The sequence below is a fragment of the Labeo rohita genome, chromosome 14, assembly GCF_022985175.1.
Source record: "Labeo rohita strain BAU-BD-2019 chromosome 14, IGBB_LRoh.1.0, whole genome shotgun sequence".
Classification (NCBI taxonomy): domain Eukaryota; kingdom Metazoa; phylum Chordata; class Actinopteri; order Cypriniformes; family Cyprinidae; genus Labeo; species Labeo rohita.
The window spans coordinates 10,209,548-10,232,589 of NC_066882.1; the positions used below are offsets into that span (position 1 = coordinate 10,209,548).

Below are 23,042 nucleotides of genomic sequence, written 5' to 3' on the forward strand. Positions count from 1 at the left end.
TTTTTGTGCGCAGCAAAAAAATAACTTTATTCAACAATTTCTGGCCTGTGAATGTGGTAGTTGCTGCATGTGTATGCAGGGTTCATGGATTTCATCAAAAATATCTTAATTTGTCATCAAATGATAAACAAAGATCTTTTGGAATGACTTGAGGGTAATTAATGACAGAATTTTCAATTTTGGGTGAACTATCCCTTTAAGTGAAGACAGTTACTAACCCCAATTATCAAATAAATATGGAAAATATTTTACTATGATGCAATGAAAATCTATACATTATACTATACATTATACTATACATACAAGTAAATATTGTCTTAATGATAGTTTAATTTTAGCTAGGGATGTACTAATATGTGAGCTTAAATGTGATTTTAAACAACAGTTCAGTAAATAAGAAGTTGATATTGTTATATTTTAAACACTATATTATGTGTTTTTGCTCAGTTTTGCAGAGAACGTATTACCTTTGAAGCCATTGCAACAAACACAGCGATGTTTAGTTTCTGAATGAATCCGCATTTTGAACAAATCGAGTGAATCAATGATTCAAAGGCCCATTTATAAAGAGAGCCATTTACTTCATTGCTGAATGAATCAGCCGTTTAAAAGACCTACTGGCAGATTTAGTTTCTTATTTAGAGTATCATTTCATTAAAAAGAAAAGAAAAAATATCAAAAATAGAAGCATTAAAGGGATAGTTCATCCAAAAAAAAATTAAATTCTGTGTATATTTCATTTGCTATACTCACACACACACAACATGCATATATTAAAATATTAGGGTGTTGGACATAGAAAGGTCACAAGTATTAATATAAGTAAAAAAGGGTCAACATTTATTTTAAGGTCCAAGTTTCACTATTAACAAACCATTTACTATGACTTTTGCCTCAATAAACTCCTAAGTTGCTGCTTACTAATTGTTAGTGAGGTAGTTGTTAAGTTTAGGTATTGGTTAGGATTAAGAATGTAGAACATGGTCAGGCAGAATATGTGCTTTATAAGTCCTAATACACAGCCAATATGTTAATAACAGGTGTGCTAACAAGCAACTGCTTAAAGGAGAAGTCCACTTCCAAAACAAAGATTCACATATAATGTACTCACCCCCTTGTCATCCAAGATGTTCATGTCTTTCGTTCTTCAGTCGTAAAGAAATTATGTTTTTTTGAGGAAAACATTTAAAAATTTTTCTCCATATAATGGACTTAAATGGTGCCCCGAGTTTGAACTTCCAAAATACAGTTTAAATGCAGCTTCAAACGATCCCAAATGCATTTGTAAACGATCCCAGCCGAGGAAGAAGGGTCTTATCTAGTGAAACGATTGGTTATTTTCATTTAAAAAATACAATTTAAATACTTTTTAATCTAAAACACTCATATTGCCTTGCTCTCCCTAAACTCTGTGTATTCTGGCTCAACACTAGTGATGGGTCGTTCTTGAACGATTCGTTCATTTTGAACGAATCTTTAATGTGACTCGGGACGAACGAGTCGTCTCGGGGAGTGATTCGTTCAGTCGCGCATGCGCAACATCCTATTAGGTCCTGTACTGGAATTAGTTCAACTGTTTTAGAGTCGTTCGTTCACCTTATGGGGCTGTCACGTGATGAACGAACGACTCAAACCCGAGGACTCGAGAAATGAACTAATCAATTCTCTTTCCGGCTCAGGCTGCATAGGTTAACATTACGGGGATGTCACGTGATGAACGAACGACTCAAACCCGAGGACTCGAGAGATGAACTAATCAATTCTCTTTCCGGCTCAGGCTGCATAGGTTAACATTACGGGGATGTCACGTGATGAACGAACGACTCAAACCCGAGGACTCGAGAAATGAACTAATCAATTCTCTTTCCGGCTCAGGCTGCATAGGTTAACATTACGGGGCTGTCACGTGATGAACGAACGACTCAAACCCGAGGACTCGAGAAATGAACTAATCAATTCTCTTTCCGGCTCAGACTGCGTTAGCTAATTGGGCTGTCAGGTGATGAACGAACGACTCAAACCCGAAAACTTGTCAGATAAGAGGTGAGGTGAGCGAATCATAGACTAAAGACCCAGGTAAACAATGAATTAATATTTTCTGTTTCTTACAGCATTATAGTTTTGCTTTGTTTGTAGTGTGATCAACGTTTGTGTAAGCAGTAGATGTGTTAGGGAAGTAAAACGTAACATTTTAATTATATTTTGCTAAAATGAACAAAATGAACGAAATGACTCGAAAAAAGATTCGTTCATTTTGCTGAACGAGACTCAAAGGACCGAGTCGGTAAAATGATCCGAACTTCCCATCACTACTCAACACAGTTAGGGTATGTTGAAAAACTCCAATCGTATTTTCTCCCTCAACTTTAAAAATCATTTCAAAATCATCCTGTGAACATGCAAAGAAGATCAAACACCCTTAACAAAAAAGGTAAAACAGCGATATAGGACGATGAGAAGTTGAGGGAGAACATGAGATGGGAGTTTTTCAACATACTCTAACTGTCATGAACTGGAAAAAACAGTCCAGGCAGAGTAAAACAAGATGAGCGTTTGACATTATAAAGTATATAAATTATATTATTTTAGTATTATTTTTAAGGAAATAACAGATCGTTACGCTAGATAAGACCCTTCTTTCTCGGCTGGGATCGTTTGCAACCGCATTTGGGATTGTTTGAAGCCGCATTTAAACTGCATTTTGGAAGTTCAAAACCGGGGCACCATAGAAGTCATAGAACCAGAGAAATGTTTTCCTCAAAAAACATAATTTCTTTAAGACTGAAGAAAGAAAGACATGAACATCTTGGATGACAAGGGGGTGAGTACATTATATGTGAATCTTTGTTTTGAAAGTGGACTTCTCCTTTAATAGTGAGAAGTGGTCTCTATACTAAATACCAAAAAAAGCAACAGAGAGAAGTGTGTGTGTATGTGAAAAAATAACGAGAGACAAAGAAAGAACAAGAACAGGTGCAAGGCTCTGCATCAGCTGTAGTGTTGTAGTAGTTTTTTTTGCTGTGTCTGCAGTATTTCTGAAAACCCTCAGAATTCCCTCACCCAGCATCACAGTCCTATATCAGCATATGCTGGTGGTGTCACCGTTGACTCAAACCTGCCTTCACCGTAAAGCGTTCCAGAGCTCCACTGCCTTAATTACATGGCTCGGTGCCACGTCTTCATTGACCACACTGCCCTACGCTAAATAATGACAGCCATACCGAAGGCAAGCAAAGCAACTCCCATCCCGCATGCAGTCAAAACCACACCGCACCTGTTGCCGTCATGCATTTTCCCCAGAGGAGATTGTGGGAAGGGAAAAGGTGGTCTTACACAAACAAACAGTAGCTTTGGCTTTGAAAGATCAAATGCAGTGACCAACGTGATATGCCACGCTCTGCTTTTTTGATGACCCTACAGCAACCCCCTCCGAACACACATCTCTGTAATCTGCGGTCATACAGCAGCTCTAGTGGAGCACTTACAGCCGTTAACAGTGTTGTTGTGGCCCATGCTGTGCAACATCTCCCTGCTCCCACTGCGGGAGTTCCGCGCGCTGCCCCAGGGGTCGTTGTCATAGGAACCGGAGCGGGCTTTCATCTCCTCCTTTAGGATCATCCTACCGATACCACCCTGAATCTAAGAGCGAGAAACAGGAAGACAGAAACAAAAGAAATAATGAGCGAGCATCCTGTGATAATAAGAGTGATCAGCACTTGACACTTATTGGCTAGATTTCAAAAACGTAAATCTCTGAGCAGACAGATGGGCTATAACTTGATGACTGATCGCTGGTAATCAAAACCAGGCGAGTTTTATCTCATTATCTAATTAATGCAAGTTTAATTACTGGTTTGAGGGCACTGTGAAAATAAACGAGACAGGGTGTTTTATTGGCTTACTCTTTGAAGGCCGTGACTCCAGCCATCCTCTTCTCCTCCTGATGAGTACCTTCTCCGAGGAGCTCGTAAAGCTGAGAGTGAAAATGAGGAAATAATGAGTCTTGATGAAACAAAAACAGCATAAATTAAGCATCTAAAGGGAGATATGGCAGTGTATTATACAATAAACAGCCTTGAATGACTGAATGATTGAAAGCTATAAAATATATATACACTACCAGTCAAAAGTTTTTGAACAGTAAGATTTTAAGAAACATTTTTATGATTAAAAATAAGTTTCTATTTGAATATATTTTAAAATCCTGTGATCAAAGAAAAAATTTCAGCATCATTACGCCAGTCTTCAGTGTCACATGATCTTTCAGAAATCATTCTGTTCTAAAAACATATATTATTATTATTATCAATAACAGTTGAGTCCATTTTTCAGGATTCTTTGATGAACAGAAAGATCCAAAGATCAGAATTTATCTGAAATAAAAAGCTTTTGTAACATTACACACTATACCATTCAAAAGCTTGGAGTCAGTATAATATATATGTATGTATATATATATATATATATATATATATATATATATACACACACATATATATATATATACATATTTTTTTTTTTTGGCGGGGGGGGATTATAGAAATTAATACTTTTATTTAGCAAGGATGCTTTCAATTGATCAAAAGTGATGATAAGGACATTTATAATGTTACAAAAGATTTCCATTTTAGATACTATTTCTGAACTTTCTATTCATCAAAGAAACCTGATATAATAATAATAATAATAATTGTTTTTTGAGCACCAAATCAGAATATTAGAATGATTTCTGAAGGATCATGTGACTGGAATAATGATGCTAAAAAATATGCTTTGAAATCACAGGAATAAATTACATTTTAAAATATATTCAAAAAGAAAGCAGTTATTTTAAATAGTAAAAATATTTCTTGAAAAATTGTACTGTTTTTGCTGTACTTTGGAACAAATAAATGCAGGCTTGGTGAGCAGAAGAGACTTGTTGAAAAAGCATTAAAAATCTTACTGTTCAAAAACTTTTGACTGGCAGTGCATGCAATTTCTTATTAAATTTGGTCCTTGCATACTTCTAATCTGCAAATCATAGTTGCCTCAGATTTAGTCTGGGATTCCAAATAAACAAGAAAACAGACACAAAGCCAAAAGAACCCTCAGAAAGAACCCTCAGAAACCGCACCTTCCTGTTATCCTTTGGCCAAACATATTAAAAAAATATTTATATATTCATGATTAGGATACAACACAGCTAATAAAAATACAACTCTTAAATATTTTTACTGTATCTTGTCCCAACTGAAAGATGTAACTGAACATTGATAATGTAATTTGTGCAAAAATGAATCCAAAAGAACACTGGGACACAACAAAAGCAAAAGCTGGTTCCCTGGTTAAAACTGATAACATAATATTAGAATATATCATACATTTCATGACAGCTTCTGTATTACTCTGCTTTTAGTAAATGAATGGTGTTTTGGCTCCAGATTTAGTACAATAGATGTTCTTGTCAAATATGATTCATACATTTAGAAAAATATCTGATTAAAATAGCTATTTCTATAAAACAATTCAATAATACAAAGAAAATTAGTTTGTTGTTTATTTTGATGGTCTTGACAAGTCCAGTTTTAGTACTACAAATTCTGGGTGTTTATAAAGCATTATTAAGTAGAAACAGGCTGAAACAGGTATTTTAAAGATAACAAGATATTTTGTATTAAATCACTACAATGCATTAGGGACTGCTCAAAAGGAAAATGAACTGCTCTGCAATATAATATCGTCCCAGTCCCTGTTTAGTTTAGTTGCCTTTTGGTTTGTGTTCCCATTTGCCTGTTTTTCTGCTAGTTAGTCTCCTTGGTTGTTAATTAGTTTTCCACATCTGTTCTGTTTCAGTTAATTATCATCTGTCTATTTAAGCCCTGTTTTTAGTCACTTTGCTGTCCAGTATTGTTTGTTTGTGGTTTACGGTGTGTTGCCTTTTCTCTTACAATCTCCAATGTTTTCTTCTTTGGATTTATTTTTAAAAACTGTTTGTTCAAAATTATTCTGTGTTGCGCACTTAAAGGAGAAGTCCACTTCCAGAACAACAATTTACAAATAATTTACTCACCTCCTTGTCATCCAAGATGTTCATGTCTTTCTTTCTTCAGTCGTAAAGAAATTATGTTTTTTGAGGAAAACATTTCAGCATTTTTCTCTATATATGGACTGCTATGGTGCCCCGATTTTGAACTTTCAAAATGCAGTTTAAATGCGGCTTCAAACAATCCCAAATGCGGTTGTAAATGATTCCAGCCGAGAAAGAAGGGTCTTATCTAGCGTAAAGATCGGTTATTTTAATAAAAATAATACAATTTCTATACTTTTAAATGTCAAACGCTCGTCTTGTTTTACTCTGCCTGGACTGTTTTTGTTCCGGTTCATGACAGTTAGGGTATGTCGAAAAACTCCCATCTCATGTTCTCCCTTAACTTCAAAATCGCCCTATATCGCTGTTTTACCTTTTTTGTTAAGGGTGTTTGATCTTCTCTGCATGTTCACTTTACAAAGAACGGGTCGTAACTTCTGCAGCCATGTAGGATGATTTTGAAATGATTTTTGAAGTTGAGGGAGAAAATACAGTAAGAGTTTTTCGACATACCCTGACTGTCTTGAGTCAGAATACACAGAGTTTAGGGAGAGAAAGGCAAGATGAGCGTTTAAGATTAAAAAGTATTTAAATTGTATTTTTTAATGAAAATAACCGATCGTTTCGCTAGATAAGACCCTTCTTCCTCGGCTGGGATCGTTTTCACCCACATTTGGGATCATTTGAAGCCGCATTTAAACTGCATTTTGGAAGTTCAAAATCGGGGAACCATAGCAGTCCATTATATGGAGAAAAATGCAGAAATGTTTTCTCAAAAAACATAATTTCTTTACGACTGAAGAAAGAAAGACATAAACATATTGGATAACAGAGGGGTTAGTACATACAGGCATGTGAATTTTTGTTTTGGAAGTGGACTTCTCCTTTAATTAACAGCAACTCATACCAAATACATTATTATTATGACATACTAAATATATTATAGTCACACTGACTCTTTCCACATTCAGAAACTTAAGGATTGGCATCCTTGATGTGAAAACATTTGGCATGATTGTGGCTGATGTGAGGGACAGAAAGGCAACTGAACGCACAGGACCTTATGAATACATTCATCACTTACATTTAGGAGAGCTGGTGTAATGGTAGTAATCAGACTCTGAGTGCTGGTAGTGTTCAGGTGAGTAGGCTGATGGGAATTTGGAAGATTGGACAATGTCCTCACTGGTCTTGCTCTTAGTTGCTGGATTGCAGTGATTGTCTGTGGAGAAAAAATGTCAGGATCACATATTTGGAAAAGCTTAATATAACAGCACATAGCAGTACAATCAGGCCCCCTTTACATCTAACATTAGTATGCGTTTTCAGTGATCGCACAATCCACATCAAATAGCACCCGTAAGTGCACCCAAGATGCTTTGTGATCATGAACATGACCTACTTTTATCAGGTTCCACTGCATTACTTCACTGAACTGCATTTGGAATCTATTGTTTCTCTTTCCAAATCTTCACTCATGTCCCTTCTAGTCTATTTTGCTTTATTTTCTTTCCTTCTAAACCATATTAACATCTTTTACTGGTGAAATGATTTAATATAGGCAAACACAGCAGATAAGATACAGTTTTGTAAAAATTCTAAAACTTTTTTGATTCTTTGTGGGAGTATGGATCTGTATTCACTCACTTTGGACATACTGAAACTCAGCCTAGCTGATGCTAATGCTAGCTGTTAAAGAGGGCATTAGAAAGAAAGAAGCTACAACACTCATATAACAGCTTAGAAGAAAATGACTTTAACACAATCCACAACACTCAATATAAAGCATCTGTATTCATACAAATGAGATGTTGAATAAGCACGGAAAACACTTTAAAGCTCTTTGTATTATTAGAACTGACACAGATATTGCCTTTCAAATTCAAAGCAAAACCAGTCAAAAACAGCACTGAACTCCCATATAAAACACACACAAGAAGATTCAGCACAAATACAGAAGCACAGGCCTGACAGAATATTAACAGTCCCTAATGGAACAGACTTCACAGGGATGAGAGACGGAATGCAAGTGAGAAACTAGAGATCAATCGAACAAACACACAACCCCAAACGCAGACAGATGTGCACAGGGAGAGAGAATACTTACAGAGTGAATGGTGACCGAGGAAAGTAGAGGTGGAGGGAATTGTATTTAAGGTGGTGAGGGGAAAAAAACAGGGAAAAAAGAATAAGGGAAGAAATATTTGCATCCCATAGAGTCTTCAGTGAGATTTTTAAGTTTGGTACCCATGTGGCAGAGAAGCAAATGATCTGCATGACAACAATACGTGTCTTCTGTACAAACACAGCTAGACGTCTACAACAATGCAACGCTTTTCACTTACACATGCAGATCCACCATATGGGTAGCAAAATATTCCTTGTAAAGTGTTCATTACAGGCTTGTGACACGAGGATAAACACAAATACACACTTGACTACACACAAAATGTAAACTGAGCCAACAAGCTCTCAGAGATGGCTCTGACCTTTCTTAGAGATAACTCGATGGACTGTGCAAGTATCTGAACTGGCCAGTAAATAAATCTGCTGCATTAGTGGAGCTTTGTGCAAAATGCATCTCCCTTATGTACTCTAGATCTCTGTGGTTGTATACTGTCCATGCTAATTGGCAGGCCTTCACAGAATCCCTGCCAGAAGCTCTGAAGAACTAAAACGGCCATAATTCACAAAGTTCTATTCATCCAATGCCCCCTGTGTGGTTGTCTTTTAAACATTTTAGCTAATTTAATGCTGTCAGCAACCAATAAATATCTAGTGTGCTCCATTCCATTTAACACCATTTAGTATACTTAAACTCATTCCACAGATTTTATCCTTCAAGAAAGGTCAGAAAATGCACAGAAAATGTCTGAAGTATTGGAACAACTATTATCCACAAAATTTTGCATATCCATAACACGTTTAAAGCCTTTCACAATTTCCTCTAAAGAAAATGTTGACAAAGATTACATCTGGGCCTAGATATATATATGACAGGACTCAAAACGTTTAAAAGTAATGCATTACAATGTGTGTTACTTCATAAAAAGTCACTGATGCTCAAGAAGGAAAAACGATGCATTAAGAGCTGGGGGGATGTAAACTTTTAAACAGAATGAAGATGTACATTTTTCTTATTTAGCCTAAATATATATATATATATTTCATTTAGTACTGCCCTTCAGAAGCTACAGGAGATACTTACATGTTTCCCAGAGGACAAAATAAGTTACATTTACTCTGATCTTCAAATTCCAAAAGTTTTCACCCCCCCGGCTCTTAATGCATGGTTTCTCCTTCTGAAGCATCAGTGAGCATTTGAACCTTCTGTAATACTTGCATATGAGTCCCTCAGTTGTCCTCAGTGTGAAAAGATGGATCACAAAATCATACTGTCATTGTTGGAAAGGGTTCAAATACACAAAAATGTTGAAAAAACAAAGAATTTGTGGGACCTGAAGGATTTTTCTTAAGAACAGCAGGCAGTTTAACTGTTCAGGACAAACAAGAGACTCATGAACAACTATTACTAAAAAAAAAACAAAAAACGGCTGTTTTCAGGTAACAACACTGTATTAAGAATCAAGCGTATGTAAAATTTTGAACAGGGTCTTTTTTATAAATTTTCTCTTGTGGACTAAATGTAAAAGTCTTTAATGTGAAGTATCTTATTCAGGTCAGTCCTAAATAAAAAAAAAAAAAATACATGCATTTTGTATGACCCCTCTTATTTTGGTAAAATAATTAACATTTTGCAGATTCTGCAAGGTGTATGTAAACTTTTGACCTCAACTGCAACTAATGATGTTACTTAGTTTATATTGTAGGGAAAGTAATGCATTATGTTACGTTTGTATTACCTTTGTCATCTGGCTGGACATGCTTTTTGTTTTTTAACAACAACAACTACAACAACAAAATCCTAACGTTATATTTTTGGCAAATGTAAGGGCCCTTTCAACCAAAAATGAACTTAATAAGGCGTCAGTGAATAAATGGGAAACAATGTAATTTGTGTTATTTATTTGAAAAAGTTAATAGTACATTTAAAAAATAATGTGCTACTAGTTATATGAAAAAAGTAATCTGATTATGTAACTTGCATAATTTGTAATGCACTATTATTATTATTATATATACTATATATAATAATTTCCTGGATTACATTAAAATACATAATTTTTGGTGGGGTGAAAACATTTGCATGGCAAGAACTCTTGCGCCCAGATAAAAATGTTAAGCCCTTTATTACCCATAAACTTACATTATTATCTTTACAACATATCAGGTGTAATTTTATTATTTTGTCATATTCAAAAACAAGGATCATAATCAATCCTACAGAAAATGGCACAAGCCTGTAATGCACATATATACAGAATATACACATATAAATACACACACAGAGACATGCAGTTAAGGGAAAGATGTACTATTACTATTGTTGAGTTATAGGGGTTAGAGTTCATGGCATTCTGAGGAGATACTATCCAATGTGCTTGATAAAAAGTTGTGAGATTGTAAATTTATGAATGAACAGACAGAGATATGCACATAAACAACCATCTATCAATGGATCCACCACCAATAACTAAAAGAAATAATCTTCTAGTACATAAAATGTAACATTTAATGCATTATCAACTGTTAGAGAAACAATATGGCTGCCATTCGAACTCTGTGAACCTCTGCAGGATGTTTAGACTTTCACGCTTGCTCATTTCATGCTTAAACAGGTTTGCCTTCCTAACAGCAGTTTCTCAACAGGGTTGAGCTTAACTTAGCGTTCAGTGGTGCTACTCTGTGGCATCTAATGCGGCCACTTCCCAGTTGATCTAACGCAGAGGGGGGGACATGGCAAGCTTTAATCATGCCTCGGCAAGCCTCATCCTTTTTTCATCACCCTCCTGTAGAAGGAAGGATGCGCTCGTGCCAGTTTTGCATTCTTATGTCATGCAATGAACTGAAAGCAGGACGCACATCTATCAGGCATCTATCAGGCAACTTCTTATCTAGGGCTGGGTAAAAAATATTGATTTCTTGATTTTGATCAACTCTCATTTTTATGATACGATATCGATTCTTAAATCCCAAGAATTTATTAGTCTAGCCTGTTTTCAGTTAGTGAAGGGAATACTGTAGCACATCTCCCATTCAAAAATGGCAATAAGCTTTGTGCCTTGTTACTTCTGATATGAAACAAAGTCTCAGATTTCAAAATTCTGTCCATTTCACTATAATATTCAAATGATAAATGCCATTTTGGTGCAAAGTGCATGTGAACTGATCGTCTCCTCATGAAATAAACATAAACAAACATCCGAAGGTATGTCAACTTACTGAAATCCATATCCTAGCTCATGTTATTGCTCAATCAGTGTTTTAACCACGAAAGACGCCAGTATAACAGCTACATAACAATGTCATGTAACGTCATATTTACCTCAGAAAAAACTTATTTGGTAAGAATAAGAGTTCTGTTCTTCAATGTTTAATTTATGTTTAAATAAATCTGTCAAATGTTTATGACAGCCACCATTAAATGTTTATATTTCAAAAAACATAATTATGTAATTCTAACTTTACTATTACAAAAACTTCACTGAGTGTAATTAATTTAAGCATTAATTAATCTTAACCAGTGTTGGGGAAAGTTACTTTTAAAAAGTAATGCATTACAATTTTGCGTTACTCCCAGAAAAAGTAACTAATTAGTTACTTTTTATAGAAAGTAATGTGTTACGTTACTTTTGCGCTACTTTTTAAATCTGGGCAGGGCTTGCGTCTTTGTTTTTAATATAAAACAATTCTACTGTAAAAGCCTTTTTACACCAAAAACGAAATGAATTCAGGCTGAAAGAAAAGTACATTCATGCCGGAGATCACTCTTCAGCTATTAAAAAAATGAAGCACAAATGTTAGTTTATCTAAAGTAATTTTTGCTTATTACTATGGTTGAATTGAATCGTCGAAGTTCAGCAGCAAAGACACTGGTTAATAAAATGGGATTAAATACATAAAGGATATTTGTTTTATTAAACATATTTAATTATTGCAGGGTTGCGTCCTATTCTGAGTTTGCATTTCACTGTTTTTATTCACATTTACTCCCAATCTCCCGACAGGAGACTTGTCAATCAATAAATGGGGAAAAAAGTAACTGGCGTTACTTATTTGAAAAAGTAACTCAGATATTTTCTTAGAAATTTAAAAGTAATGCAATACTTTACTAGTTACTTGAAAAAAGTAATATTATTACGTAACTCGCGTTACTTGTAATGCGTTACCCCCAACACTGATCTTAACCATCAATATTATAGCAACGTAGTACCAACCGACTGACAGAAAATCTGGCCTGTACTGTACCTGATATATATTCAAAATAATCGATATCGCAGCGAATCAAATCGCAAACGTGTGAATCAGAATCAAATCAAATTGTCAATTTTGTGAAAAAACCCAGCTCTATTCTTATCAGTATTTCACCTAAGACATACCATAGCAAGAAAAAAAAAGTATGTGAATCCTTTTGATTTACATGAACTTCTAAATAACCTGGTCATAAAAGAGTAGGAAAAAGTCTGCTTAAACAAACAGGCAAAGTTTCTCCTGACAGGTTGCAGGTCTGATCTGCAATTACAGGTTATGTAAGTATTTACCCTGCATACTTTTTCTATCTTGCACTAGATGTAAAGATGTATAACAGTTTGTCTATTTGTTTAAGCAGACTGTACTCATCTATTGTTATGGTTTCGATGAAGATCAAGTCAAATTCAATGACCAATTTATTCAGAAAACTAGTTCAGGTTCACATACGTTTTCTTACAACCGTGTTAAGATGTGTACTATGGTATATACTTCAATCCTATAGTAATTTCATATCACTACTTGTCTTAAAGGCTTGCAAACTAAGGGGTTTGCTGGATGACAGCTATGGAGGCCACTAACACTAATCAGACACATCTTTCCCATGAGCCCACACAGCCTCAGGACTGAGCATGAGGGAAAACAGGCCGGGGCAGGCCGAGCACACTATACCATGTCTCTTATAGATGGGAGGCTTCCTGTAGATGTTGGGCTCCCCTGTGGCTGAGAAGAAAGGAAGAGATTAGAAATAAAACATGGAGGAGATGTAAGTGACAGGCAGAAGAAAGCAAAGCAAACAGGGCAGGAAATGCTTTTTTGTTCTTCCTCTTCAGGCTTCCGGGGACCTTTAGGGTAAGGTGGAGGAGAGTGGAACGGTTGAAGAGAACACAGAAATGGAGTAGAGCCATACTATAGATGTATAGTATAGACAGGTTCAACAGTTACAGAGACTTCATTAACGAGACTTTAATTTCTATATTCAAATATACTGCTGGATGAATATGACAATGATGACAGCAGCCAATGAGGTGAATGTCGAGGCCTGGCCTACCTGGCACATGGAAATGCTTGGGAGCTTGGTTTGTGGTGGGAGTGCTGGACCGGGCATCTAGCTGATTGTAATAGGGTGAACTTCTGCCACTCTCAGTGCCTGCAGCAAGCCCCAAGCCAATGACAGTAACAGAACCAGAGCATGAGTGCACACTTCCTGTGCGCCCTAACCACACACACACACTCAATCATCACACCGGTGATCATCAGATCAATGATCCAACATTAGCCAGGCAGGGACAGTATGCGTTTCAAAACAGAAGAAAAGACATACTGTGCCAGACAGAGGGGTGCATAGGATGTGGGTGGAATGGCAGGACACGCTCCCAAATAACAGTCAAACAAATCCCACATGAAAAGCCTAGATTATTCTGATTAAAGTCAACATGAAATCTTATTGTAAATAATTAATTATATTCTCATCATTTAAAAAAAAATGTATTTCATCAAAATTGAATAACTTTTTGACATCACAACTCTAAGATCAGTCAATTTCAGTCCAAGTCCTGTCTTTCCCAGTGTTGATATTGTTAACTAAAACAATTAAAAATATGTCCCATTAACTGAAATAAAATAAAATAAAAAAGAAATATAAAAGAAATGCTGACTTGGTGACTCACTGAAATAAAATAAGTTTATGTTGAAGTCCTAAAAGTATGCAAAAACTACAGCTGAAATTAAAAATTAAACTAAACTAAATAAAACCTAAACAAATGTGAAATGTGAACTAGAAATGTGACCCTGGACTACAAAACCCGTCATAACGGTACTTTTTTTAAAATTGAGATTTATACATCATCTGAAAGCTGAAAATAAATAAGCTTTCCATTGATGTATGGTTTGTTAGGATAGGACAATATTTGGCCAAGACACAACTATTTGAAAATCTAGGATCTGAAGGTGCAAAATAAATAAAATATTGAGAAAACTGCCTTTAAATTCACCTTTAAAAATGCATATTACTAATCAAAAATTACGTTTTGATATATTTACAGTAGGAAATTTACAAAAAATTTTCATGGAACATGATCTTTACTTAATATCCTAATATTCTGGCATAAAAGAAAAATCGATAATTTTGACCCATACAATGTATTTTTGGCTATTGCTACAAATATACCGGTGCTACATGACTGGTTTTGTGGTCCAGGGTCACAAATATAAAAAAAAACAATAAAATGATAACAACATGACAAAATTACTAAAACTAAAATTAAAACCTCAAAATACCACTAAATACTATAATAGTAAAAACGTAATACTAAAATAACACTATTTTTGTCACTGAAAGTCCCATTTCAATTGTAAATAAGTCACAATACAGAGGTAAAACAGGTTGTGAATGTCATTTCATGCTGACTTTAAAATCACCATCACTACTCAACATCAGTCACTACACTCTGAGAAAAAAAGGTACAAAAGCTGTCACTGGGGTGGTACCTTTTCAAATGGTGCATCTTTGTACCTTATTTACCTCAGTGACAGCTTTTGTACCTTTTTTCTAGGAGCGTTTGTTATGTCCTTGCTTTGTAACTGCAAACCACAAGAAATATATAGTATATTTTCCAATATACTGCATATTCAGTATAGTTCTCAAGCCATTCCTGAGAAGACCAGTTTAGACCAGCATGCTTATTCAAACTGGTTAGCACTGGTTCACTATCCATGTTGTTTACCAGCAAGAAATGCTGGTCAACTTGCATAGTCTTCTGATGAAGCTGGAAGCTGGTTGACACCAGCATCCCATAAATCAGGGATGAGAGGGTATTTTTTGTAACTGAAGGGACTCACCGTATCTGTAGTAGTGCTGTGGAGAGCGGGGCATGATGGGAGACATGCCTTGCCTACTGTAGGTGGGGGAGTCTATGTACCCTGGACTGGAGGATCTTCTCATCCTCATATCCATACTGTCATACATGTCCTAGTCGCATAAAATGTAGTTATTCATAACTATGACTGTGAGAGTCTCTCATTTTCAATTACTCAGTGGGCAAAATGATTTATAGAGCAACAACTGTCAATTTGTTAAATTGCTAAATCTACTTTAGACAGATTGATAACTTGGTTGCAAAATATATTGCTGTTGACTTAAAGGAATAGCTCACCCAAAAATGAAAATTCTGTCATTAATTATTCACCCTTCTGTCGTTCCAAACACGTAAGACCTTCATTCATCTTCAAAACATATATTAAGATATTTTTGATGAAATCTGAGAGCTTTCTGACCCTGAATTGACAGCAATGCAACTGAAATGTTTTATGGCCCAGAAAGAACACCATTAAAATAGGCAGTGTGATATCAGTGATATCAACCGTAATGTTATGAAGCTACAAGAATACTTTTGGTGCTTCGGTTTTACCACTGATTATGATGATGTCTTTACTACCTTTCTGGGCCTTGAACTTGGTAGTTGCATTGCTGTCTATGCTATCTATTCATCAAAAATATATTTGCGTCCTGAAGATAAACGAAGGTCTTGCAGGTTTGGAACGACATAAGGGTGAGTAATTATTGACAGAATTTTCATTTTTGGGTGAACTATCCTTTTAACACAGTGAATTTGAGTCAAAACTTTTACCTGAGAATAAGGGGAGAGTGTGCCCAAGGACTGTGGAGACAAAAAAGGAAAGAGTCAGTAGCAGTAAATCAGAGATAAACCTTCAGTCTCTTCCTCCATGACATCTGATGTGTAAGGAAGGTGAAAAGAGCCAGGGAAAGGAGGTGAAGGAGCCACTGTGATCAGACCAACCTACTTGTATCTCCTGCGGAACTGTAGAACAGCAAGCATAAATTCAAGAGATAGTTCACCCAAAAATGATGATCATGTCTCACTCTCAAGTCATTTCAAACTCTATGATTTTCCTTCTATCAACTACAAACAAAGTTATGAAGTAGCTTGTGGTCATGGAACAACATGAGGGTGAGTAAATGATAGAACTGTCGTATTTGGGTGAACTATTCCTTTAAGCAACATCACATAAATCGCTAGCGTTTTCAGAGAGCTTTCCAAAAGCAAACTTAAGCAAGGTGGCTTAACCAAAAGGACTCATATTCACTATTAATAGTAGGAGAAAGGCACAAACAAAAGCATACAGCCAGCCAACGAATGCAACATAAATGATAAACTCAAAGCTAAGCTCGGCTAGGACCAGGCCAGTAGATCCGGCGACAGGGGGAGACATGCTAAAAGTAGACCTAGAGTGGCTCTAGTGGTCCTCTAGGGCAGTACCTCCCCATAGCTGAGACGCTCTAGCCTGTCATCGGAGCAGTATCTGTGACTGGGCTCATAGGACCAGAAGTCTGGCCTCTGCACTTCATAAATGGCTTTAACCTTAGGCAGCGCTGCCAAGTCTTTGTAATCAAGGATCTCGTTCTCCATTTTTGCCTGAGGAGAGGGACACATGACAGATACACACACTCACACGTCAAACGCAATGAGCAGGCCTGCAAAAAACAGCAATGATGACAGCCGACGACAACATCAACAACACAATTAAGAGTGGGAATAAGCCCGCGGCACAGTTGGCACGCTTTAAAGCAAGTGCTGTTAGAATACAATTCAGCTTGTGATTGAAACTGTAATATAAATACTACAAAAATGTCATATTGAGTTTGACAAGACTGCTTATGACTCTTTTTTTTGGAGTGAGTATAAAATCCTTTGTCAACATGCAAAATGAAGGCTCTGTTTTTATTGTGGACGCTTACCAGTGATGTCACATGGACTATTTTAACAATGTCTGTACTACTTGTATGGGCCTTAAATGTTGGATTGCTCTTTAGGATTCCTTAATTTGTGTTCCGAAGACGAACAGAGGTCTTACGGGTTTGGAACAACATGAGGGTGAGTAATTAATAACACAATTTTCATTTTTGGGTAAACTGTCTTTTTAAGCTTTAACTTTCTGTTTAACATTTTAAAGTTAGTGCCTTTCTTTACCAACAATTTCAGATTGTATTTTAAGGTTTTTATTTCTATTTGAATCTCATATATGTGCAGTCTCACGCTTGACCTTCAGCAGACTATGGACCTGCAGGGCTTGACGGCACATATGCTTACACTGCGTTATGCATACATCAATCACACACACAGCACAAAGGTTACACACTCGGGCCGGCCTTTACTTCCACGTGTGATGTTAATGACTGCACCACTGCAGAACGCACGCAAAGACATTATGAACAAGCCAATAAACTCAAGCATGAGAGTCATTCATCTTGGGATGGCCAATAATACTTACATTTATGCATTTGACAGACGCTTTTATCCAAAGCAACCTTCAGTGCATTCAAGCTATACATTTTATCAGTGCATGCATTCTCGTAACTTTTGTGCTTCAAGTGCCATAGCTGAGAAACTACAGGAATCTTCATGACACTTTACAGTACCATTGCAAAGTTGGGGTTTGGTAAGATTTTTAATGCTTTTAAAAGAAGTCTTTTATGCTCACCATGACTGCATTTATTTAATCAAAAATACAATTAAAATAGTAATATTGTGAAATATTTTTTATAATTTAAAATAACTGCTTTAATTTTGAATATATTATGTAATTTATTCCTGTGAAGGCAAAGCTGAATTTTTAGCATCATTACTCCAGTCTTCAGTGTCACATGATCCTTCAGAAATCATTCTAGTATGCTAATTTGCTACTTAGTATTTTTGTAGAATCTCTGATGAATAAAAGAATAGAAAGAAATAGACCAATTTATTTTAAATAAAAATAATTTGTAATCAGTTTAATGTGTCCTAAAAGTCCTTACTAAAAAACTTACTGAACCCAAACTTTTAATGGCAGTGTATGTCAAACACTGTATCAATAAAAGAACAGTTAATTAAAAAATGGATGTTCTGTCATTATATACAATCAATTTTGGTTAATAATTGTATGGTGTTCAGCTGTTCCACAAAAGAAATACAGGTTTGGATTAACATGAAAGTGAATATAAAATGCCTGGACTTTCATTTTTGGGTGAACTGTCTCTTTAACTTGTCCCTCTAATATTAACGAACACATTATGTCAAAATAATGACTAAAATTAAGTTTTAAAATCAAATCAAAAAATCATTTACAGCTCTGTTGCCTTCGTTCGAGCTGGACAGTGATTGGATACTTACACAGATGACTCTGCTGGGTGAACTAATGCTGGAGCCTGGAGGAGAGATGGAGGTTTCTGATGTGCGCCTGAGCTGTGATTTACAATAACAGAAGAACTTCAGAGTGAGATCTGAACATATTTTGAAATTCATATAACTGTTAAAAAAAAGACATTTACTCTCAGTTTCCTCTCTGCTCGAGATGCTTGTTTACACACAGGATGCCACACCTCGGAACCTGAGAAACAGAGCCAAAAAAAAGGAGAATGTTACATACAGCACACAAAACTTTGAATCTAGTCATGTGTTCATATAAGACACCTTAAGAAGACCCTATTTAAGACATGAAAAGAAGCGATTAGAAGATGAAACCACATGGATTTCAGTTTATCAGAAAGAATTTTTTAAAAAATGTGACCCTGGACCACAAAACCAGTCATAAGTAGCACAGATATATATTCGTAGCAATAGCCAACAATACATTGTATGGGTCAAAATGATCAATTTTATGCCAAAAATCATTAGGATATTAAATAAGTATCCTGTTCTATTAAGATATTTTGTACATTTTCTACTGCAAATATATCAAAAATTAATTTTTGATTAGTAATATGCATTGCTAGGAACTTCATTTTGACATCTTTAAAGGCAATTTTAATTTTTATGCACCCTCAAATACTTCAAATACCTCAAATTTCAGCCAAATATTGTTCTATCCTAACAAACCATACATCAATGGAAAGCTTATTAGTTATTAGCTTTCAGATGATGTCTAAATCTCAGTTTAAAAATACTGACCCAAATGACACATTTATTAAAGGACAGAATTTTTTTTTATTCAGCAAGGACACACCTAAGTGAGACATTTTAATTAATGCCGTTCTTTTGAATGTTCTGTTCAAAAAAGCATCACAGCTTCCACAAATATCTTGAGCAGCACAATGGTTTTAATATATTTTCAAAATATTACTGTTTTACTGTATTTTTTGTTCAAAGAGTGAGAATAAGAGACTTCTTTCAAAAACATTAAAAGACTTTACTCAAAACAAACTTTTAATTGGTAGGATACAAAACCAGTATTAAATTTAAACCATACTTCTACAATTATATTGTAAACTGAAATTATTTTTTGAGTAGGCACTGGCGATAATGTCCCTGATGGACTTGCACTATAAGATTTTTATTGTACATTTTATTCAATCTGGCATCTTCGACCTGCCTGCCAATCACATTGCTCCTGACCTCAGTGGTGAGTTTGAGATTGGGAAGCAGATTGATAACTCCAGCTAAGGCAAATACATTTAATGTAATCACTCTATGAGAAGAAAGGCCAGAGTGCATTCATTCAACTGTGGTATTTCAATTTCAGATTGATGGGTTTTTTAATCCGACGCTCTGTCTCCGCCTGGCTCATTCTCTCCCTTTCTCATTCCCTACGTACCTCTCTCTTTTTTGCATGACAGTAATGTGCTGACGGCCGGCTCTGCTGACTTTTAAATGCATTTACCTCGAGGCGTGTTCGCTAGCCTGTAACACACTTACACATCTCAGCCCTGAATGTGAAACAGAACAGACAAACACAGAAAAAGACCTGCGGTGCATTCTAATGTCCGCTAGCCGCTGGCACTGGAAGTCATATGAGCGATCACACAGTTTCACAAAGGAAATCTACTGAATGGGGCTTTAAGATGAGCCTCTGTGACTCCTTGGGGAATAACATCAGTTTCTTCATTAAAGTCTTCTCACTACAGCCTTTATCTCTCACATGAATCTTGCATATTGTTCGTGAAGGTCTGGAAATGAAGCTAATATTGAACGACTGTCATGGAATATTTTATAAAGAGCTCTTTTATTAGCAGAGTGCTCATCTGCTTTATCACAAGAATGAACTTATGGATGAACTTGTGAATGAATATCTATTTTTTCTAAACAAAAACATGATTAAATGAAGCGCAATTTGAAAATTTTGTCTGAGGAACTTACTTTCCAGAATATATATATATACATAAACAGCTCATATGATATGTAGTTTGACCACTTGAGGTTGATAATCACTATTTTCTGAAAGTTCAGCAACTTTCACTGACCATTTGTTGAAAAGTAAAACCTCACTTCCTTATTTGGAAGAGTTTCATGACCTATTTTGCACCCTATTCATGGAAAGTGCCGGCTGTTGGCCTCTGTAACCTCTCCTCACCTGTGAGATACATCTCCTCTCCTTCTGTAAACATCATCTGACACCGGGCACAGCGAGCACAAGTAGGGTGGTAGTGCTTTCCTCCAGCCTGGACACAGAAAGACAGGGACAAACAGAATGATAAGAAACTGTTGTTGGACACTCTAAAACAACATGTACAGCACATAAATGCTCCACCTGTTAAAGCCATTATCAAGGGTGCAATAAACACAGTCAACATATATTTGTCTCAACAGCGTCCTCCACATTAAGCAACAGAGCACTCCTTCTTTACTGCTGTTTTAATACTGCTCAAGACTCATTTGAGCTCTACAGACGTTTAATGATTCTCTTGCTCACCGTACACACATTTAAAGCTTACGCAGATCCTTCAGTGCCAAGAATCAGTAATTGAGAGAATTTCTCCCTTGGGCCAGTTAAAAAAATATGAGCTTGTTGATAGAACTACGGAAAATGAATACATTTTTGTAGAATTTACACTGTTTGTTTAGAGTTCTAGATGGGGAAAGGGACAAGGTAGATAGAATAGAAATGTCCTAAAAGTGCAAGGTGTAAAAATGCATTTATGTATTAAAATTATGCAACAAGTAACACTGAATCACTGAATCACTGAATCACTTCCCTTACCAAAAAGAAGCATACTTCAAGTTTATTTTATTAAGTATACTTAAGTAAAGTTCAAGTATATTTTAAGTATACTTTACATAGTAAGTATACAAATATCAGTGTACTAGTAGTATACTTTTAAATGTACTATTTCAATACTCATTGGGACTAAATTGGCCCACTTTTTAGTATATAAAAGTATACTTTTAAGTATATTTTAAAGGAGAAGTCCAGAACAACTTATCTAGCAAAACAAATGGTTATTTTAATTTAAAAAATAACATTTAAATACTTTTTAATCTCAAACGCGTCTTGCTCTCCTTGAACTCTGTGTATTCTGGCTCAAGACAGTTAGGGTATGTCGAAAAACGCTGACCGTATTTTCTCTCAACTTCAAAAATCATTTAAAAATCATCCTACATCGCTGCAAAAGTTCCGACCCAGTCTTTGCAATGTGAACATGCAAAGAAGATCAAACACCCTTAACAAAAAAGGTAAAGCAGTGATGTAGGATGATTTTGAAGTTGAGGGAGAACATGAGATGGGAGTTTTTCGACATACCCTAACTGTCATGAACTGGAAAAAAACAGAGGTCGGGACGAGCAAGACAAGACGAGCGTTTGGCATTAGAAAGTATATAAATTGTATTATTTTTATGAAAAATTTTTAGTGATCGTTTCACTAGATAAGACCCTTCTTCCTCGGCTGGGATTGTTTATAAACGCATTTGGGATTGTTTGAAGCCACATTTAAACTGCATTTTGGAAGATCAAACTCAGGGCACCATATCAGTCCATTATATGGAGAAAAATCCTGAATTATTTCTTTACGACTGAAGAAAGACACGAACATCTTGGATGACAAGGGGGTGAGTACATTATTTGTAAATTGTTGTTCAGGAAATGAACTTCTCCTTTAAGTTTCCTTTTTTAGTTTAAAAGAAGTATACTAATAGCACACTTGAATAAACTTCTTTCTCGTAAGGGTTACTTGACCGATTTATTCTAAACTAATTAACTGGAAATGCTTCAGCAGCAAAACATGACTGTCTTTATGATCATTGAATGAGCCACTAAAACAATTTGATTAAAACACTGATTCACCCAACTGATGATTTACCCAACTGATTAATTCAAAATAGATATAGTTACTAATGAATCACGTGACTGTTTTTATGAATGAGTCATTGAATCAGTCACTCAAATGATTCATTTAAAACATTAATTCATTCAGGAACAAAACACGTGTCAGTATCCATTTAATCAATTACTAATTTATACAAAACTGATTCATTGAGGAATGAAACATGACTGTTTTCATGAAAGAGTAAATTCAATCATTCACCCAACTGATTAATTCAAAATAGATTTATTTAACAATGAATCATGTGACAGTTTTTATGAATGAGTCACTGAATCAGTCACTCAAACGATTAATTTAAAACACTGATTCATTCAGGAATTGTGTTCAAAACACCTATTCTGGAACAAAACAAGTGACTGTCTTCAGTGAATCTGAATCATTCACTCAAATAAGTTCTTCACAAAAACTAAATGATCTGAGTTGCTTAGAGACACAACCACTGATTCTTCTCTAGCTTTCTTTGGAACTATTTACATCAGAAGAACAAAGACAGACAAAATAATTATCC

The 23,042-nt window shown here is 35.6% G+C and overlaps 1 protein-coding gene across 4 annotated transcripts in view; it reads right to left on the reverse strand.

The window, feature by feature from the left end:
• ablim3 (actin binding LIM protein family, member 3) overlaps positions 1 to 23,042 on the reverse strand; it is a 75,324-nt gene that overhangs the window by 5,338 nt on the left and 46,944 nt on the right. For 2 of the 4 annotated variants that reach the window (XR_007829068.1, XM_051127720.1), the window contains exons 7-17: positions 20,786 to 20,873; positions 18,768 to 18,826; positions 18,610 to 18,681; positions 16,720 to 16,875; positions 16,069 to 16,098; positions 15,281 to 15,410; positions 13,491 to 13,589; positions 13,112 to 13,162; positions 7,155 to 7,274; positions 3,903 to 3,973; positions 3,486 to 3,639 (exon numbers count right to left, since the gene is read on the reverse strand). Coding sequence is in view for 1 of the 4 variants with exons in the window: in XM_051127720.1 (XP_050983677.1) it covers positions 3,486 to 3,639; positions 3,903 to 3,973; positions 7,155 to 7,274; positions 13,112 to 13,162; positions 13,491 to 13,589; positions 15,281 to 15,410; positions 16,069 to 16,098; positions 16,720 to 16,875; positions 18,610 to 18,681; positions 18,768 to 18,826; positions 20,786 to 20,873 (1,030 nt within the window). In the remaining 3 variants the exon portion in view is untranslated. Of the gene's footprint in view, positions 1 to 3,485; positions 3,640 to 3,902; positions 3,974 to 7,154; positions 7,293 to 13,111; positions 13,163 to 13,490; positions 13,590 to 15,280; positions 15,411 to 16,068; positions 16,099 to 16,719; positions 16,876 to 18,609; positions 18,682 to 18,767; positions 18,827 to 20,785; positions 20,874 to 23,042 lie in introns of all 4 variants that reach the window. The other 2 variants (XR_007829069.1, XR_007829070.1) reach the window with 2 other exon arrangements.